This window comes from Perca flavescens, chromosome 11 (assembly GCF_004354835.1).
Source record: "Perca flavescens isolate YP-PL-M2 chromosome 11, PFLA_1.0, whole genome shotgun sequence".
NCBI classification, from domain to species: Eukaryota; Metazoa; Chordata; class Actinopteri; order Perciformes; family Percidae; genus Perca; species Perca flavescens.
Genome location: NC_041341.1, coordinates 32364803 through 32386051, shown reverse-complemented (window position 1 = coordinate 32386051; position 21249 = coordinate 32364803). Strand labels below are relative to the sequence as shown.

Here is a 21249-nt window from a genome sequence, read left to right as displayed (position 1 = left end):
GTAGACAGAAACAAAATAAAACTATGAAAAGCCGTTTTGGGTCGTCTTTCCACTTTTCCACCCATCACAACTCTAGATTTGGTTCAAATAAACACACAGTTTACCGGTTTACATGTGAAAATATGTTGGGTCTACACACGCTACAAGTATTGCTTTTTTAAATGGAGTCTGGTGTGTTTAGCGCTAGCGATCTCAAGCTGTTTCTGGTTAAACAAAAAGGTCTCTAAGAGGTTTTAAAAAGGTCCATCTCTGAAGGGATCCTTTCCATAATCTTGATAGATACTAGAATATTAATCTCAGCCTGTCAGTGGCAAAATGAGCACTTTTGTGAAGGTAAATACAAGCTGCACAATTTCCCTATTAACTTACATTGTAGCTTTATACTGGACCAATGTCAAACTCACTTAGACACAGAAACATGGGAAATAGGGTTCAGGTTGAAACCAAAAACATTAGTTACCCTTTTATTGCAACGTGGGGGCGGGAGAACACGCTGAAAACAACGTTAATACTGTATGTCTAACAGTGTTGCTGTCCACCTGACAAATATTCACACTCTCCTAAGGAAACCATCTGCTGCTAAATGATCTACGGTGTTCACCAGCTAGTTGCTAACTTTGTCTGCTGTTTAGTGGCGGGCATTTATTGGGTTGATCAGAGTCTTTTTGTGGGCCCGGAAACTAAAACAATAATTTTAAATGATTACACATTTAAAATTATTAAATTTTGACAGGACAGCTAGGTGAGAAAGGGGAGAGAAAGGGGGAAGACATGCAGGAAATCGTCACAGGTCGAACTCAAACCCTGGACCTCTGCGTCGAGGCATAAACCTCTCAGTATATGTGCATCTGCTCTACCTATCTATTTTTTTCTCAGAATATTACCCGCCTCCTCCCCAAGCTCTATATTATTATAATAATTTTTTTAACCTTCTAATGGCCGTAATACGCTGACGTACATTCAGCACCGCTGAAAACATTCCTTGTTATTACTCGAGGTCAAAGCCAAAGACCTCGTGTCTTTGTTGTGATGAACACAGGATTATACCTTTATCCCTTCGTTGTAAAACCTTAGGATTTATGATAGAATTTTGACAGAAGGGGACCTAGCAGCCTGTTCACATCTTCCTTTTCTCTACCTCTGACGTGCTCAGGTATGTGGAGTACTTCAGCGGCTTGCTATCCGGACACATCAAGATCAACAACAAACCCCTGTTCCTCCACCATGTCATCATGCACGGCATCCCCAACTTCGAGTCCAAAGGAGGTGAGGGTCATGCACAGATGTGCACTCACACATCAGCATTTTACATGTGGCTTATTATAACTTTTAAAAAATTGTGTTCCAGGCTGTCGTCCTTTTCTCAAAATCTACCAAGCCATGCAGCCTGTGTACACATCTGGGATCTAGTAAGTCTTAAAACACACTCGCACTCAAATGCTTTTTACAAGGTTCCAGGGATAGCAAGCTCATAATGGTTCAATACAAAAAAAAAAGATTTTCTTTATAGCCTCTCCCATAACTCCCCTGCCCCTCAATATACACATACACCATCACTCTTGCCAGTTTACACTCTGCGCTTGCCTCACATTATTGTATTTAGCTAGCCTCCCCAGCTGCAGGCTCTTGTTTCCCTACTTTGGATCCCGCAATCACTTCTGGTGTTATTTGTGACCGGAGAACCTATGAAACAGAGAGATAGGCATCTGCGTGGACGCCTGCAGGGCTTTCTTGCCAGAGGACCCCACTGGTTCCCAGGGCCAGACAGGAAATAATGAATTCTTTGAATTTCTGTTGATATTTTGGGAAGTAGGGGGGTTAGAGGAGAGGAGAGCTGCACTGCTCGCGGATTGATGAGGCAAGCATACAGGCTACATTTACACCACATTAGAAAGTATTTCAGTTTATATGTAACATGACACATATTATTATATCTGGGTGAACCCTAAAAGTCAGCTTGTTCCTTTCTGAAAAACATGCGTGCAAAGGTCAGATCATGCCGTTTCCATGTAGCTAAAAGTGCAATTTGTACATTTAACTCACTACTGAACAGTTTAACGGTTGACATTACAGTAGTTTATTGGTGTGCCGCCATAATAAAAACGTATTTCTGTATCTGCTGCTCTTAAACTTATGTTTTCAATTAATTGAATACTTTTAAAGTCTAATGCAGTTCATGGCCTAAGCGGCCACCTAATTATAACGATGCTATGTGTGAATCTGTAAACCTATTATTAAGATGTAACAAACAGAACAAGCAGAAATGGTAAAATATTAGTTCCCGTGCCAAGAGATGCAAAGTTAGATGCACAGGAACGGAATTTCGGTATTTTTCAACCTGGACCCTATTTTCCCATGGTTTTGTGTCTAAGTGACTAAATGGGAACTACGCTTTTTGAAATTGGTCCAATATTTAGATTAGAGCCCTGCAGCCAGTAGCTGTGAAATGGGCAGCGATGTAATCCTATGGGGCATTTACGCACCATCATTTTCCATCCACTAAAAGTGCTGTTTTTGCCACTGACAGGCTCAGATTGTCAAAATGAATTAAAAATTAAAACAAAATGTACTTCCTGGAAAAAATGAACTGCTGACTCCTTCTTTGAGTACTACCAAACACTGACCAAGACATTTTTAGGCAACCAAAATGTTCCGATTAACTGAAGTGAAAACAAAGAGTGAGAGGGTCAAAGTTCTAAGATGAAAACACAAACAATACCCAAAAGCAAGTTCACGCTATTTTAATGTACACAGTGCCATGGATACGCATGGCTAAGCCTGATTGACAGGTCGTTATGGTGGCGAGTAGTTAATCACAAGGTAGCCACGCCCTAAAACATCCCCTGCTTTAGCGTCGATGGGTTAGCATCATGCTGTTTGGAAGAAGACTTGAAAGTAGCAATTGAGACCGTACACTTCTTAGGAAAATGTTTACTGAGTTTTTAAATCAAGTGAGAAGTAGGGTCATTTTCTCATAGACTTCTGTACAATCAAACTTATTTTTTGTAACCAGTGGAGTCGTCCCCTGTTGGCCGTTAGAAAGAAGCAGGTTTACGCTTCCACTTCCACATTGGCTTCACTTTCAGGGCCGGAGGTTGCCGCTTGCCAGAAAACCAAAACAATAAGCTGAAAGATGCTAAAATGCTTCATAGAGCTGAGGGGAACTGCAGGTTGGGTGATACTTCTCTGTGAGTTTGTTACTAAAAGCACAACCTTTTACATAACACAAACTAATTTGAGTCGTTGCTTATTTAAAAATATGTATTAGTGCAGCTTTAAACTCCCTGATCCCCATGTGCTTCCTGTATCTCATTTTCTCATTCCTTGCCTTTCCCCCCGTTTTAACTGTGGAGCTGTTATGAAGTGTTTTAAAGTTACTACTGTAAAAAGTAAGGCCTGCTGGTGTTGAACTGTTTCTACTATGTCCGTTCTTGCAATAGTGTCCGTACTATAAACATAGTTACAGCACACACCATAACTAAGTGTGACACAATCAGTGCACATAAACTTCCAGACTATCAACCGCTGAAAGCCCCAAATACCATTCCTCCCCACTTTCTCTCACATGCTCTCTTCACCCTTTGATCCTACTCTCCCAGTTAGACAATCATGCAGACACTAATACCCAAAATTAGCTAAGAGCTGCTCTGCGGTTACGCTCTATGATGGCCACTGTTAAAGCACATAAGGGCTGTAGATCATGTGGGCATGGTTATACCCAGACAAGCAACATCAAAAAAGAAATCTGATACAGTGGATGTTGGATAGGACTGTGATCAGCAGGCTTGTTTCTAACATGTTGTGGCTTTTTTTTGTCTCTTGCAGTAACGTTCAGGGTGACAGCCAGACCAGCATCTGTATCACCATTGAACCCGGTCTTCTCCTGAAAGGAGACATCCTGGTAAGAATGGGCGAGATCTTTGTGTTAACTGTTTGCATCCAACCCGTTCTCATTCCTAACCTGTCAAATAGGGACGCTTGGTCAGTGGCTCTCAGCGCCAGACAGCTACGCCAAAATCACCCTTTAGTGTCTGTATGGAACGCAACTGGCATAGCAGTAGCTTGACCATGGCGCTGTAAGATGGTGTAGTATTAAGAGTTACAACGGTAGCAAGTATGAAAGATCAAAAACCCTAACCCTAGTTACCCCTAACCCTCCCTTGTGTCACTTAAACATACATTTTGTAACCAACACCCACGATGTTTTACCAATTCTAACTGTCCCATTTTTGTGCCGCATGTCGGTAAAACGTAATTTTTTTTAAATGATGCTAAATCAGTCCGACCCAGACTGTCAAAAAGCAACGCCAAGAGGCCCGCCGCTAAAGGAGACTTTTTGCGTCAGTAACAAATGCCAAAGGTACCTGATCAAGCATCGCTATTTGACTCGCTGGAAGTGAGAATGTGTTGTTGTATCAGATTCTGTCACATTTGAGCTAGCAAACAAGAAACTGGACAACGCTGGAGAACATTGTCTTTCTTATGTCACTGTGTTAACTTCTGTGTGTTCCACTGTGTTACCACTGCCAGAAGGAAAGAAACATAAATGGTTAAATGATGATCATCATTGTATGAGAGCAGAAATGTACAGAGGATGCACTGACATTTATAGTATATTAGTACAGAGGGAATCCAGGCAGTTTTTCCAATCTGATGTTGGGTGTATCTACTGAATGCATGTGCTGCAGCAGTTTAGTGTCCTTTTATTGAAGAAAAAGGGCCATAAAACCTCAGGGAAGACAGTTGGACCGGGTCCGATACCTCACTTTATAGACTCTCATTAGCACACAATGTTTGCTGGAAACTATGATGTTGAAATGGCAATGTACTTCACCGTACTTCCTTTTCAGCAGACACATAGGGTATTATTTTTACATGACATAATCATTTAATTTAATTTAAGTTGTGTTTTAGATGAGTATTTTCAGTTTTTTGTGAGAGATATTTTTGGGATTTTCATAAAATCATTCTCATTCCATTTGCACTTTTAAAATTAAAGGTCCCACACTATTAGGGCTGCACAATTAATCAAATTTTAATCACGATCACGATTTTGGCTTCCCACGATCAAGTTTGCACCTGGACCTATTTTCTAACATAGGACCATTACGATCGTTCAATAAAGTAGCACCTGTGGCTTGTTTTGCATTTAGTTCAAGTAGAAGAACTACACACATCAGCAAAGTTTCTGCTTCTGCTATCATTCAGGCCATAATGTTATCCATGAGATGTCCCCAGGGCTTGTAATTTCAGCGTGGAGAATTTCAAAGGAGCACTTACTGTATGCTCAAGGCCATTCTGTTTTGGCCCGGCAGAGCAGAGCTCATATCTCATCCTTTATTTAAGAGAGACTAATGGATTCTGCTGAATGCATCATCAAACTGAGCCGCGGCTGCTGATGCTCGTTATTATTCAGATAACACAGGGAATGTGAGCTGTGGCCTTTTGGCCGAATAGGAGAGACATTAGTCAGCATGGAGTGTGCTCCTGAATTTAAAACTGCACTGGTATGTGTTTGTGGAAATGAGTAGTGGATAATCCATCCATCCATCCATCTTCGTCCGCTTATCCGGTGTCGGGTCGCGGGGGGAGCAGCTCCAGCAGGGGACCCCAAACTTCCCTTTCCCGAGCAACATTAACCAGCTCCGACTGGGGATCCCGGCGTTCCCAGGCCAGGTTGGAGATATAATCCCTCCACCTAGTCCTGGGTCTTCCCGAGGCCTCCTCCCAGCTGGACGTGCCTGGAACACCTCCCTAGGGGGAGGCGCCCAGGGGCATCCTTACCAGATGCCCGAACCACCTCAACTGGCTCCTTTCGACGCAAAGGAGCAGCGGCTCTCTCCGAGCTCCTCACGGATGAGTGAGCTTCTCACCCTATCTCTAAGGGAGACGCCAGCCACCCTCCTGAGGAAACCCATTTCAGCCGCTTGTACCCTGGATCTCGTTCTTTCGGTCATGACCCAGCCTTCATGACCATAGGTGAGGGTAGGAACGAAAACTGACCGGTAGATCGAGAGCTTTGCCTTCTGGCTAAGCTCTCTTTTTTCGTCACAACGGTGCGATAGATTGAATGCAATACCGCACCCGCTGCGCCCGATTCTCCGACCAATCTCCCGCTCCATTGTCCCCTCACTCGCGAACACAACCCCAAGATACTTGAACTCCTTCACTTGGGGTAAGGACTCATTCCCTACCTGGAGAAGGCATTCCATCGGTTTCCTGCTGAGAACCATGGCCTCAGATTTAGAGGTGCTGATCCTCATCCCAACCGCTTCACACTCGGTTGCGAACCGATCCAGTGAGTGCTGAAGGTCGCAGGCCGATGATGCCATCAGGACCACATCATCTGCAAAGAGCAGCGATGAGATCCCCAGCCCACCAAACTGCAACCCCTCCCCACCCCGACTACGCCTCGATATCCTGTCCATAAATACTACAAACAGGATTGGTGACAAAGCGCAGCCCTGGCCTAGGCCAACCCTCACCTGAAACGAGTCCGACTTTCTGCCGAGAACCCAGACACAGCTCTCACTTTGGTCGTACAGAGATTGGATGGCCCTGAGAAGAGACCCCCTCACCCCATACTCCCGCAGCACCTCCCACAGTATCTCCCGGGGGACCCGGTCATACGCCTTCTCCAAATCCACAAAACACATGTAGACCGGTTGGGCATACTCCCAGGCTCCCTCCAGGATCCTTGCGAGAGTGAAGAGCTGGTCCGTTGTTCCACGACCAGGACGGAATCCGCATTGTTCCTCCTCAACCCGAGGTTCGACTATTGGCCGACTGCCAAAAAAAAAAAAAAAAAAGACTAATTACTGAATGGTTAGATTTATCACGGAGGATAATCTTTATAAACATGATTCAGATGCTTCAGGTTTGGGCTGTTTGTTCCTCTCGTTGGCCAGTGTTAGTCAATTAATTCCAAGCTCAGTTTCAAGTTAACAAACAAGTTAGGAACTTTAGAGACCAACATTCACTTTCTTGCCGCGAGCTCGCTGAGAAGATCAATACCACTCTCATGTCTGTACAGTACATATGAAGATACATATACAGAAGATAAAGCCTACACATGTTCCGCCGCAGGCTAAAAACACAACTCTTCCAACTGCACCTTGGATGAGGAAAAAAAATAAATTAAAAAATGACAGTTGCACTTTCATTTGGCTCTTTGTAGTTTGGCTTATTTGAAGCTAATGTACTTGCACTTTAGATTAGATTAGATTCAACTTTATTGTCATTGCACAAGTAAGGACAAGCAGTACAACGAAATGCAGTTTGACATCTAACCAGTAGTGCAATCATTAAAAGTGCTTTTTCTTTATAGCAGTGCTTAAAAAAGATATAAAACACAGAATGCAGTATGGCCATGTTAGTCCATTATTAAAGTGCATTAGCAAATAAAGTGCATAGAGTTCTGAGAAATCAGACAGTCCATAGTCCATTTAATAGTAGAGATGGAATGCAGTATGATCATATATAGTGCATTGTTGAGGTGCATAGTGTGGCGCCCGGATAGCTCAGTTGGTAGAGCAGGTGCCCATATATAGAGGTTTACTCCATGTCGTTCCCCCTTTCTTTCCCCTTTCATGTCTTCTGCTGTCCTATCCAAATAAAGGCTGAAAATACCCCAAAACCATAATAAAAATGAATAAATAAAATGCATAATGATCACTTGCTTCTTGCTGTCTGGAGTTTGTACCTTCAAGGTTGAAAGCACTTAATTGGAAATCACTTTGGATAAAAGCGTCAGTTAAATGACATGTAATGTAATGTAAAATGTAGTTCAGTGTAACGAGGGGGGTATGTGCTGGACTATTTCTTGGCTGAGATATGAAGAGTTTAGTTATTGAGCTTTAGAGGTACTGATGGGTGGAATTTGTTAGCGTTGGACAGAGCCAGGCTAGCTGTTCTCTGTGTCTTTGTGGCAAACTTCGATAACTATCTTCTGGCTGTAGCTGACAGTGTCATCTCATCTAACTCTCGGTATAAAAGCGAATCATTTTCTGATATGTCGAATAATTCCTTTAACATTACACATTATTTATTTACACATGAGGGTGGAAAGGGCTTTAGTTAGTTGTAAGCCTGTGCATGAAAATGAAAATAGGTTGAGGCTCTAAATGCAACATGTAAGCTGTTAATTAATGTTTTCCTTCTACTTTTTGTTCTCACACTTGGCTCACCAGCATTGTTTTCCTCATGAAACGGACCCCTCGTGGGAGGTTTGCCATTTCCCCAGAAAGCTGCACTAATGCACAGGATATTCTGCTTCGCCTTCCTCTCTTCCTCAGTCCTTTATGTGCTTGTGGGGATTTGGGAACCTTGTATATGTTTTGGTCTTATTTGGCCCCACAAGTAGAAAATAGGTTTCTGGAAAGCAAGTCAGTCCCACCCTCGTTGAAAATCATATTTCAATTTCGTTTTTAGCTGCTGCGGATTTTCTGCTTTTGCCATTCCTTTTTGTATTACGTTTCAGTACAATTAAGGTAAATTCTATATCATTATTTCAGTTTTTTTCTATTCTTTACAGCTGCAGTTTGTGAGCTGCAAGTTGTTTGGGTTGAGGGATATTCAGTCCAGTACCTGTAAATGTGAGGTAAAAAAAACAGGTCCAGACTGCAAATCAGGAAACAGCAGGAGGGAGAGGGCAGATTTTCCTGTGTGTGGTTTTAGTGTTGCTCTTAAAGCCGTTTGTGTCCCAGTTTGGACAGTAATGCTTGTTGAGAGACCATACATTACGTGTGTGTGTGTGTGTGTGTGTGTGTGTGTGTATATAAGTCTTAAATGCTTACTCTAGCTGTAAGCCAGTGTAGAGAAAGAAGGAGCACTGAATCAAGCTGACATGTCTCTGGCTGGCGTTTCACAAAGATCATTTTATATTGTGTTCAGCTCAGCAATTCAGGTCATAGAAGTGATTTAATTTTATGAAAACCTTTTTTTTTTATATATATATCATAGTTGACACATTGTATAAATACTCCACATCCTGAATTGGTTATTTATTTGTTATTCAGTGTACCTGTGGAGATAAAAAGGAATCTGTCCAACTGCTATCCAACCCAATAAAGTGGCCGGTTGAGTTCTGTTGGCACTGTTTAATACAGTTTCCTCTGATGTGTTTCACCCTCTCAGCTCAAGTGCTACCACAAGCGCTACCGTAGCCCGTGCCGAGACGTGATATTCCGGGTGCAGTTTCACACATGCGCTGTTCACGACCTGGGAATTGTGTTCGGGAAAGACGAGCTTGATGAAACCTTCAAAGGTAACACGTTTGGGATAAAGTCCTCAGAATGTCCACAATGACTGTTGTTATAATGTGTCATTTAGTTTTAAAATATGATCCCATGTTTAGTACAATGTTTAATGGATGTATTGCCTTTTCATTTTCCCTTTTTTATTTCCTATGTGCAGATGAAAGGTTTCCAGAGTATGGAAAAGTGGAGTTTATTTTCTCCTTTGGACCAGAGAAGATACATGGTTGGTATAATGGAAAATTTGCCACACATTGTATTCCACCTTCAAACTTATTTTTTTTGCCTTTAATTGATAGAGATGTAGGCAGGAAATGTAGGTGAGATAACATGTAGTCTATATCCACGACGTTCCACTTCCGGGATTGCTCTCGTTCTTAATACATAATACATACGTACATAATTAGGCGCACTTTACGCTTCCCCTCCCATCTCTTTATGGGAAACTCCCACTTTCCCTTTGACCCTCCCATGAATGCATATGCATGACACGGAAAAGCGCAATTTGCCATTTTCAGTTCCCGCGACAGGCGGTCTGCACCTTTACCTCCGTGCAGTCTGTTTGTACATACCTAGGCATGCTTTTACGCGCATGTTGCGAAACTAATAAACTGAAGTGGGCGCAAAAGCACATCTGTATGAAGGTAAATATGGTGCAAAACGTGAAAGCTTGTAGAATACAATGTGAGAACTTGCAAAACAAAAAATTTGAACTTGTATGTTAAAATTTGCACTTGTAATTTTAAAATTTGCACTTGTAAAACTAAAATTTGCACTTGTCAAAAATATTCACACATGTGAATATGTATGTGAATAAGTCACAAAAAGAAAAAAAACACAAGAGCTTGTGAAAAAAATCTGAACTTTTAAATTGAAATTTGCACTTGCAAATTGCGTAGATTGATATTCGCATGAGCACAATGACAGCTGCAAACTTGTAATGCAACATTTACTCGTGTACTTTTTTTTTTACTCAGGTTCATTTTCCATCACAACCACAATTCAGTGATTACAACCTCTCGAATTTGTCCATCTATGCGCTCTCTCGCATCACAAAGTGGCGAATCTGCGCCTCGACTTTTGCAACACTTGTTGCGGTACATTTGGTGCAAAACTAATTAGTACCTGTGGACTTAGGCTGTGGAGCTCTGAGCCAACAGGACGCGGAAAGCAGGGTTTCTATCGCCAGATGAAGGACAACTTTGTCCGGCTTATTTAGCTATGTAGCATGGAAGCCTGGTGGAATAACAAGCTAGCGTTAGCTAACTAACCAACCAGCCTGCTTCTAAATACCTTTTAATTATCTTAACACTTTTTAACAGTCAACGCTAGCTTGCTATTCCACCAACACTGGCGGTGAGCTCCAGGGGGGGATGTGCCGCTGCTACCGGGTGCGGGGCTCTCCGTGTCCCGCTGGAGCTCCGACTGCAGGTCGAGGTCGGCAGCGAAGCTTTCTGGCGATAATAGCAAAGTTGGCCGATCCCTACTGGTGATGGTCCGTCTGCAGCTACAGGACCTGGAGCTCACCGCCAGTGTTTCAGTTTGACTGTTAAAAAGTGTTAAGATAATTAAAAGGTATTTAGAAGCAGGCTGGTTGGTTAGCAAATTCAGATCACGTGTGAATATTTTTTACAAGTGCAAATTTTAATTTTACAAGTGCAAATTTTAATTTTACAAGTTCAAATTTTTTGTTCTGCAAGTTCTCACATTGTATTCTACAAACTCTCACGTTTTGCACCATATTTAACTTCATACATCTGGCCCTGCACCGCCATTGCGGCCGGGGAATGACTAATGGCACCGTAGCGGCCCTTTCTACCAATATATAATATAGTTGTGACATCACAACAGTACAAAGTCCTGACGGCTCGTTTAAAGGCACAGTTTCGGTTTTAAAGACATGTGCATTTCTCTGTGGATTGAGCGTTTTAATACTTCCACAGCATTTATATAGCACCTTGACCTGCTTTATAATTAAAAAAAAGACATGGAAATCTCACCCTTTTTTAGGGAGAACATTATGGACTCCTCATTCATTTTCACATTCTGAATGTGGTAGGTTTTATGTCTCTCTTATAAATTAAAGACATTCACATGTTCTGCTTTGTCTCTTTGTACTTCGGGTCAAGGTGTGGATCAACTGGAGAACGGGCCGAGCGTCTCGGTTGACTACAACACACAAGATCCACTGATCCGCTGGGACTCATATGAAAACTTCAATCAGATTTGTGAGGACAGCGCAGATGGTAAGTGCAGTTGGAACACAGATTGTATTTTGCTTTAAATCCTTCAGATTCTGGACTGCATTCTTCACCGGGTAAAGCTTGGCACACACACTGCAGGTACCATGTAATGGAAAAGCGTCATTAGATCAGCGCTAGATGTAACATTGTAGTGATTCGTCTTTCACTTGTGAATTATGACATTGTTGCACATACAGCACAATTCAAAATGAATACACAGTGTTTGTGCGTCTATCACACACCCACACACACACCCTCCCCTCGTGTGTGTTGGAAAGTTAACAACGTTTTAATATTTACAGCCATGACCCTTATAGCCACTTTAGGCATACAGTACATGCAATAATGTTCACACAACTTGAATTTTCTAACTTATTTTAAGTAAGTATATTATCACACTCATGTATCTGTATGTGACTCATTACCGATGGATTACTTGCACACTTTTGTCAATTTTGAGCAAACACACCTCAGCAGGAGTTAATGTTCAATAACAGGCTGCACAAGCTGTGTCAAGGAGGGGATTGTGTCTACACACACACACACACACACACACACACACACACACACACACACACACACACAGAGCAAGCTGACCTCTGAAACAAGGCTGCTTTTGTTTTTCTGCGTGACACAGATGAAGGATTCTGTCTGCATGCTGATGGAGTTTAAAGACTTTTTCACACTTTCATTTCTTTAGAACTCCCATGCGACCGGATCAAACTGAAGTCACATTTACGTTCACACTAAAGTCATATTCAAGTTCAAACCCGTGTTGGAATGTTTTCTGAGACAAGACACAGGGTAGATGTTGTGTCTCCAGGTATATGAATTCTTAAAGGGGACCTGTAATGCTCATTTTCAAGTTCATACTTTTTTCTCATACTGCCCATGGCTGAGTTTTCAGAACGGTGTGAAATCTTAAGTTTTTGCTCACTGGCTTTACTTTTACATAATGTTACCCCATTATTTGGCCATGTATTTTCGATATGACCGAAAATAAGGAAAAGCATAATAGGTCTCCTTTAAGCGTGATTTATGGTTCTGCGGAGGCTCCACGCAGAGCTTTTGCTGTAGCCTAAGTAAGTGGCCTGATGCCTATACTTGTGCGTTGGCATGTGCGTCGAGCCAGCATGTGTGCGTGTGGGGAGTGTGTGGTAGAGAGAGGGAGAAATGAGAGCGTGGCGGTGATTCGCTTCGGCGCGAGTAGTGACCCTAGAGTCATAGTGAGAGAAACAAAGTGTCTTCCCTGTGTTGTCTGACCACGGTGGGAACTCTGTAGCAGGAAAAGTTTATAGAGAAGGAGAACCAGGAAATGAGTAGGGGGAAATGCAACGCTACCAAGCCGCGACGTGCGTCACCGCGACGTGTAGTTACTTTTTTCGAGAGGTGCACGTTAGGCTACGGCGTAGGGTCCGGCGTAGGTTAGTGTCTCCACGTAGTACGTAGCCAAGGCGTTGATTTTACGCAGAAGTATAAATCACGCTTTAAGCTTTTTGAGTATTGGTTAGTTACTTTAATGCATCACAAAGTTGCTCCCATACTACAAGCATCATATCATCATAGTAAATGTAAATGTTAGAGTTTTGTCCCAAGTATTTAGTGTTTTCAAAAAACAATCCCAATTCAGCATGACAAGGTTTTCATGCTGTCCTAGGAGTAAATAGTAAATAGTATTTTGAAAGGGAGGAGAGCCATTGGTAGTGCTGAATTCATTTGCGGTGAAATTGTGGCCACAGAGAAGCCAAAGGCCCTGTGGGACGGGAGCGCAGTGCGAGGCATTCCTGGGTTCAGCCACAGGCATGGACAGGGTCTTCCTGTTGAGGGAGCGCTGGTCACTCTGTGACCAAAGTGCTACTTTCTCTGCCACCCAAAAAGGAAGCAATGCTATGCCTGTTGTCCAGCCTTTCAAAGTGCTGCTCTTGTTGGGATGGTCAGCTTTGTTTGTGCCAAAAAAGTTGACATCTATTGTTAATAGTTTTTAAAAGAGAAAATGGTTATGTATTATAACCATTTAAAGGGAAGTCTTGTGATCTGGTTAATTCATATATATATATATATTCTCCGTGAACCATCACCTTATCGTGGTGGAGAGGTTTGTGTGTCTCTGTGAACCTGAGGGCTGTGTTGTCTGGAGCTTTGTGCTCCTGGTAGGGTCTCCCAAGGCAAAGTGGTCTCAGGTGAGGGGCCAGACAAAGAATGGTTCAAAAACCCCAATGAAGAAGCAAGGTAGAGATGGAGTGACCCTGCCCGGAGGAAGCCCGGGGCCCCGTCTGGAGCCAGGCCCAGACGGGCGGGCTCGTCGGGCGAGCGCCTGGTGGCGGGTTTGCCACGGAGCCCGGCCGGGCACAGCCCGAACAAGCTACGTGGCTCCCATCGCTCCAGCCCATGGGCCCACCACCTGTGGGAGGAACCGTTGGGGTCGGGTGCGATGCCACATGGGTGGCAGTGAAGGTCAGGGGCCTCGACGGACCAGACCCGGGCGGCAGACGCTGGCTCTGGGGACGTGGAACGTCACCTCTCTGTGGGGAAGGAGCCGGAACTGGTGCGGGAGGTGGGGCGCTACCGGTTAGATCTGGTGGGGCTTACCTCACGCACAGTCTCGGTTCTGGAACCATACTCCTGGATAGGGGTTGGACTCTTTTCTTCTCGGAGTTGCCCAGGGTGTGAGGCGCCGGGCGGGTGTGGGGATACTCACAAGCCCCGGCTGAGCGCCCGCTGTGTTGGAGTTTACCCGGTGGACGAGAGGGTCGCCTCCCCACGCCTGCGGGTTGTGGGGGAAAACTCTGACTGTTGTTTGTGCATATGCACCAAACAGGAGTTCGGAGTATTCGGCCTTCTTGGAGACCTTGACTGGAGTCCTGCATGGGGCTCCAGTGGGGACTCCATTGTTCTGCTGGGGACTTCAACGCACACGTGGGCAATGATGGAGACACCTGGAGGCGTGATTGGGAGGAACGGCCTCCCTGATCTAAACCAGAGTGGTTGTTTGTTGTTGGACTTCTGTGCTAGTCATGGATTGTCTATAACGAACACCATGTTCGAACATAGGGATGCTCATAAGTGTACCTGGTACCAGAGCACCCTAGGCCGAAGGTCAATGATCGATTTCATAATCGTTTCATCTGATCTGAGGCCGTATGTTTTGGACACTTTCGGGTGAAGAGAGGGGCAGAGCTGTCAACCGATCACCATCTGGTGGTGAGTTGGGTCAGGGGTGGGGAAGACTCTGGACAGACCTGGTAAGCCCAAGCGTGTAGTGCGGGTAAATTGGGAACGTCTGGAGGAGGCCCCTGTCCGACAGACTTTCAACTCACACCTCCGGGCGGAGCTTTTTCGTGCATCCCTGTGGAGGCTGGGGCATTGAACCCGAGTGGACAATGTTCAAAGTTTCCATTGCTGAAGCTGCGGCGAGGAGCTGTGGTCTTAGGATCTTAGGTGCCTCAAGGGGCGGTAACCCACGAACACCGTGGTGGACACCAGTGGTCAGGGAAGCCGTCCGACTGAAGAAGGAGTCCTTCCGGGATATGTTATCTCGGAGGACTCCGGAGGCAGTTGCAGGGTACCGAAGGGCCCGAAGGGCTGCAGCCTCTGCCGTGAAAGAGGCAAAGCAGCGGGTGTGGGAGAAGTTTGGAGAAGACATGGAGAAGGACTTTCGGTCGGCACCAAAGTGCTTCTGGAAAACTGTTCGCCACCTCAGGAGGGGGAAGTGGGGAACCATCCAAGCTGTGTACAGTAAAGATGGGACACTGTTGACCTCCACTGAGGAGGTAATAGGGCGGTGGAAGGAGCACTTTGAGGAACTCCTGAATCCGACTAATCACGCCCTCTATGTTAGAGGCAGAGCTGGAGGATAACGGGGATTGTCGTCGATTTCCCAGGCGGAAGTCACTGATGTAGTCAAACAACTACATAGTGGCAAAGCCCCGGGGATTGATGAGATCCGTCCAGAAATGCTCAAGGCTCTGGGTGTGGAGGGGCTGTCCTGGTTGACACGCCTTTTCAACATTGCGTGGAAGTCTGGGGACGGTGCCAAAGGAGTGGCAGACTGGGGTGGTGGTTCCCCTTTTAAAAAGGGGGACCAGAGGGGTGTGCCAATTATAGGGGTATCACACTTCTCAGCCTCCCTGGTAAAGTCTACTCCAAGGTGCTGGAAAGGAGGGTTCGGCCGATAGTCGAACCTCGGGTTGAGGAGGAACAATGCGGATTCCGTCCTGGTCGTGGAACAACGGACCAGCTCTTCACTCGCAAGGATCCTGGAGGGAGCCTGGGAGTATGCCCAACCGGTCTACATGTGTTTTGTGGATTTGGAGAAGGCGTATGACCGGGTCCCCCGGGAGATACTGTGGGAGGTGCTGCGGGAGTATGGGGTGAGGGGGTCTCTACTCAGGGCCATCCAATCTCTGTATGACCAAAGTGAGAGCTGTGTCCGGGTTCTCGGTAGTAAGTCGGACTCGTTTCAGGTGAGGGTTGGCCTCCGCCAGGGCTGCGCTTTGTCACCAATCCTGTTTGTAATATTTATGGACAGGATATCGAGGCGTAGTCGGGGTGGGGAGGGGTTGCAGTTTGGTGGGCTGGGGATCTCATCGCTGCTCTTTGCAGATGATGTGGTCCTGATGGCATCATCGGCCTGCGACCTTCAGCACTCACTGGATCGGTTCGCAACCGAGTGTGAAGCGGTTGGGATGAGGATCAGCACCTCTAAATCGGAGGCCATGGTTCTCAGCAGGAAACCGATGGAATGCCTTCTCCAGGTAGGGAATGAGTCCTTACCCCAAGTGAAGGAGTTCAAGTACCTTGGGGTTTTGTTCGCGAGTGAGGGGACAATGGAGCGGGAGATTGGTCGGAGAATCGGGCGCAGCGGGTGCGGTATTGCATTCAATCTATCGCACCGTTAGACGAAAAGAGAGCTGAGCCAGAAGGCAAAGCTCTCGATCTACCGGTCAGTTTTCGTTCCTACCCTCACCTATGGTCATGAAGGCTGGGTCATGACCGAAAGAACGAGATCCAGGGTACAAGCGGCCTCCCTTAGAGATAGGGTGAGAAGCTCAGTCATCCGTGAGGAGCTCGGGAGAGAGCCGCTGCTCGCTGCGTCGAAAGGAGCCAGTTGAGGTGGTTCGGGCATCTGGTAAGGATGCCCCTGGGCGCCTCCCTAGGGAGGGTTTCAGGCACGTCCAGCTGGGAGGAGGCCTCGGGAAGACCCAGGACTAGGTGGAGGGATTATATCTCCAACCTGGCCTGGGAACGCTCAGGATCCCCAGTCGGAGCTGGTTAATGTTGCTCGGGAAAGGGAAGTTTGGGGTCCCCTGCTGGAGCTGCTCCCCCCGCGACCCGACACCGGATAAGCGGACGAAGATGGATGGATGGATGGATGGATATATATATATATATATATATATATACAAATATACACAAAAATTACAAAGTTCCTGCATGTAGAGCATTTTTATTGAAGTGAAAGTGACCATTGTCTGTAAGTAATTTCTGAATTGCAGACAATGGTCAGAATTTGTCTGTAGAACAATTCACAAAATGACATTGACTTTTTTGAACAGGGATGCTTGCTGGGTATTTGACGTCCTTAATTCCCCGAGTGTTTTTATTGGTCACCCAGATAGCCAAAGGTCAGAGGTTACTTGGCTACCTTTTATCACCGTCCATAAAGTGTCTCGGCGGCAGCTGGAAATAGGCCTTGCTAAAATAGAATAGGTGTAAGTCTGTTTCAGCGGAGGTGTGTGTGTGTGTGTGTGTGTGTGTGTGTGTGTGTGTGTGTTTACTCGTCTCTGTCCAGCCCCGTCCAAGCTGCCTTCCTGATCTTGCCTTCTGTCATATGATGATGATACTGCGGTCAAGGCTTAATTTGACTTAGATGGCATCACACACATATACATAAACACAATTATAGACATGAGCAGAAACACATGATAAATGCAAGCAATATGTAAACACACAATATTCTATAGCTGATCAGGCTGTTCTCATGAACCATTCGTACATATAGCTACAAAAGTAAGGCACTGTAATTCGTACGTATTCCCCGTATTTATTACTGTATGCACCACAGTGACTGGTCGGGGAGGATGGGTGGTTCTTAAAACACAGGGGAGTCGAGTTCGTGTCCCGGAAGAACTTAAGGGGAAAACGCAAGACTTTCACCCAGGAAATAGGTGTTTGTGGCCCGGGAGTACTACTTAAGGAGACCGCTGTTTTAATCCAAACCACAATCTTGTTTTGAATCTTAAGTGGTCTAAAGCTAAACTAAACTCTAAACTTAACTGTCGTCATCACCTTTTGTCAGCTAAACTTAACTGCAACTGTTGCTAAACTCATGTGACCAGTCGCCTTAACTTCGTAGGGTATCATACTAATTGTAGTGCATACGTTTTCCTACAATATCATACGAACCCATTCATGAGAATACATTGAGCTGCTGAGACTTGGAGTTCTCTAAGAATTAAAATGTGTCCCATAAGGAGCCTTTTGTGACGAGGCGTCAGCACAGTCAGACTAATACACGTTGCATCTGAAATGGGGTTAGCCTGTGATAAGCATTTCAATAAATAGTTGAAAATGTTTCCCTCTTACAGAAACAGGAGAGCAAGGGTTTCCAGGAAACTGGAGTGTTTCCACTGTCACTTGGCTTTACATGTGTTAGTGCCGAAAAGGCACTTAGAGGCTTTAAGAGGCAAAGGGGAAAATGGGAGAGGATGTACAGTATATCTTCACAAGTGTAAGTTAGAAACAAAAAAGAATTGTTGTTGTTGGGTTTGCAGTTTGTCAGGGTTGCAGTTGCTTTTCTGAGGAAGGCGCTAGGCTACTTACAACAAAACTTTGCTTTGCTTATCAAGGCATTGCATAAACCTTCAAATTATAGGGCCAATGTTTTGTTAGGATCAACATTGGGTAAGCCCTGTCTGTGTGGTTGTTGGTTTCCAGAGATTGATGTCGACTCTCATTGTGTTTATTCGGTAAAAACAGCCACAGCCGCTGTGGGTGAGTTTCAGCACGGGGATTTTTGTCGTGACTGCACCTTGCATAAACACGACAAAAAAAGATCCAAAACATCACACTTACACAATGTATAAGTACGTCTCCAGTGAGAGTTATCAAACAAAGTCATCAAACTTAGGATACACTTGGTCCTTTCGACCTGTTGCTGCTTGGCGGGCAAGTTCTCAGCATCAGATGTTACCCTTTCACTTGGATCTTCACATTTTTTTTCTTATCTTATAGAATTGAAATCACCAATCTAGAGCTTTCTGCCACGGTCTCTGGAGTAGGGCTGGGCAATATATTGATATTATATCGGCATTGTATGAGGCTAGATCTCGTCTTAGATTTTGGATATCGTGACATGACAAAATGTTGTCTTCTCCTGGTTTTAAAGGCTACATTAATCATTTATGATAATTAGTCATTTATCTGAACTTATCAGACTGTTCTAGCTATTCTATTAGTTGCCTTTTCCCCCATTAGTCATTGTATCCACATTAAAATTGTAATTGTGTTAACAATTTTGTGAAACACCAACAATATCCCGACAATATCACCGCAATATCGACATCGAAGTATTTGGTCAAAAATATTGTGATATTGGATTCTTTTGTAATAAAGGTAGCTCTAACTTCATGTTTTTCTTTTATTGTTACAATCCATAGCCTTTTAGCCAACACTGTTCTTTTTCAGTCGATTACTAGTGAATACTGACTAGTTGAAAAAGCCTGTCAACATTGCCTTTCACTGCCGTGTTCCTCCGAAACTCAGGTAGGTTGGTACTTTACTATTGTTCTTCTAACAAGCAGCTAACATTTGCCAAGCTAAATGACCTTTTGTCAGCCTTGTTTCCATATGGTTGGAGAGTGGTGTCAGTGTCGAATTTGACCAGGTGAGGTGGAGAAAGCGAGCAAATCTTTGCAAAAATAGAGCCAGGGCGAACGTTTTCTCAAACAAGCGACACGTGGCTTAGCCTGTTGGCTGACACACGGAGCAGGTTAGGACATCTTCATTGAGAAAACACTGAAACGATCTGATATACCCTTGTTGGCTTTGCTCGCATCGCGTCCAGTTAGGAAGAGGTGTAAGGCTGCAGTCAGACTGAAAATAGCACTACGTAACGAAAAACACAAGGGGCTGTGGTGTTTAGTTGTTTCAGGCACTAAGAAGATGAAATATGATCTGAATCAAGTCCTGTTTGAGTAATATATCCAACAAATCGGATCAAATGCATAAATACATCAAAATGGTTTATGATACTAAAAACAAGGATCCTACATCGCAGCAGTAACGATTGTCTGACTCTGCGATTTTAAGGTAAACAATAAGTTAGGTGGTTCACTTTACGGGAATATTACGGGAATGTTGAATTGGCAAACACAGTGTTTGCCAGACAATATTGGATGGCGTTTAGCCATGTTGAACTTTTGCATGATGACCCTGCAGGCACCCTCGCTGTGCCAATGTAGTGCTGTCAGTGGAATGATAAAGGAAGCTGTGTGGGTTTTTTGGTGGTACTGTCGCACTAGCAACCTATCTTAGGACTAGAGGGCGGATCGGGCCGCATTTTTCTGTCCGAGACCGGCCCGCGTCCGACAGAGCAGTAACCGAACCCGACCTGAGCCCGACAGGCATTAAGATATTTATGTCCGAGCCCAACCCGAGCCCGACACAGTTAAAATCTCATTTTTTTCTCATACTAATGACACGTGTACGTTTGTAGGAAGGCATTCGGAAATGTCAGCAGATGAGCGCATCAGCGAACACAGGGCAAACAAGCGCACCTTAACACAGGCGCGCACCTACATAATAAGCTGTTTTAAATTTAAAATGTTCAATGCCTTATCGCGCTGATGTGACCGAGCCCGACCCAAACCCGATCATCATTTCTAAATATCTGTCTCAGTTTCGGGTATCCATCCTCTACTTAGGACATGACCCAAAATTTCCAAAAAATACTAAACACATAGATGCAAATGAAAGGGGCTGGAGCATAGTGTTAGTTCAGGTAGAGCACTGAAGGTGTACTTTCATTAGCTGATTGACATCAGCTGCTTCAATCATGCCTGCCAGTCCTTGGCTCATTTATCAGGGCCACGTTCAGCCCCGACAAAATGTGTGTGGGGGGTTGTTGAACACCCTGTTGTGTGCGCAAGCGCTCTGCCTTTTTATTACCACAAGTTTACAGACACGTCTCTGCTTATTGGGTATCACCTGTGACACAGCCAATAAACGAGAGACACACCCACCAAACGAGAGAAAACATAACTCAAAGCCGTTTCGTTCAACCAGGAAACCGCCGCAAAACGGTACACACCATTTTGAGATTGAACGTGCCCCTGCTCTTTAACCACCTGCTGACTAGTAACATCCAATCCTATTCGAGCAGTGAGAGCTCAAATTTAACAGTATGGCTGTTTGCTGTAAATGACCGATTTCTTGACATAAGTGTCTGTTATTTAAGTAGAATTTAAAGGGTAACTTCTTTTATTTCTTTTTTTACCTGGACCCTATTTTCCCAGGTTTTTGTGTCCAAGTGACCGATGGGAACAGCGATTTATTAAATTGGTCTAGTATTGGACTGGACATGTGAGTTAGGAGACGGCGATTTCGGGGCTTTTTCATGTTACAAGAAAAAGGATTTTCCTCTTTAACAAAAAATGTATATCTCTGTAGGGATCCTTTCCATAATGTTGTCAGACACTTAGAATAAATTAGAATAATAATCTGAGCTTGTCAGTGGCAAAAACTGAACTTTT

General features: G+C 44.5%; 1 protein-coding gene across 10 annotated transcripts in view; it reads left to right on the top strand.

The window, feature by feature from the left end:
• tns1b (tensin 1b) overlaps positions 1-21249 on the top strand; it is a 217505-nt gene that overhangs the window by 149007 nt on the left and 47249 nt on the right. For 8 of the 10 annotated variants that reach the window (XM_028590951.1, XM_028590952.1, XM_028590950.1 and 5 more), the window contains 6 exons: positions 1154-1266; positions 1349-1409; positions 3826-3901; positions 9136-9265; positions 9415-9480; positions 11378-11500. In XM_028590951.1, coding sequence (XP_028446752.1) covers positions 1154-1266; positions 1349-1409; positions 3826-3901; positions 9136-9265; positions 9415-9480; positions 11378-11500 — 569 coding nt within the window. The remainder of the gene's footprint in view (positions 1-1153; positions 1267-1348; positions 1410-3825; positions 3902-9135; positions 9266-9414; positions 9481-11377; positions 11501-21249) is intronic. The other 2 variants (XM_028590956.1, XM_028590947.1) reach the window with 1 other exon arrangement.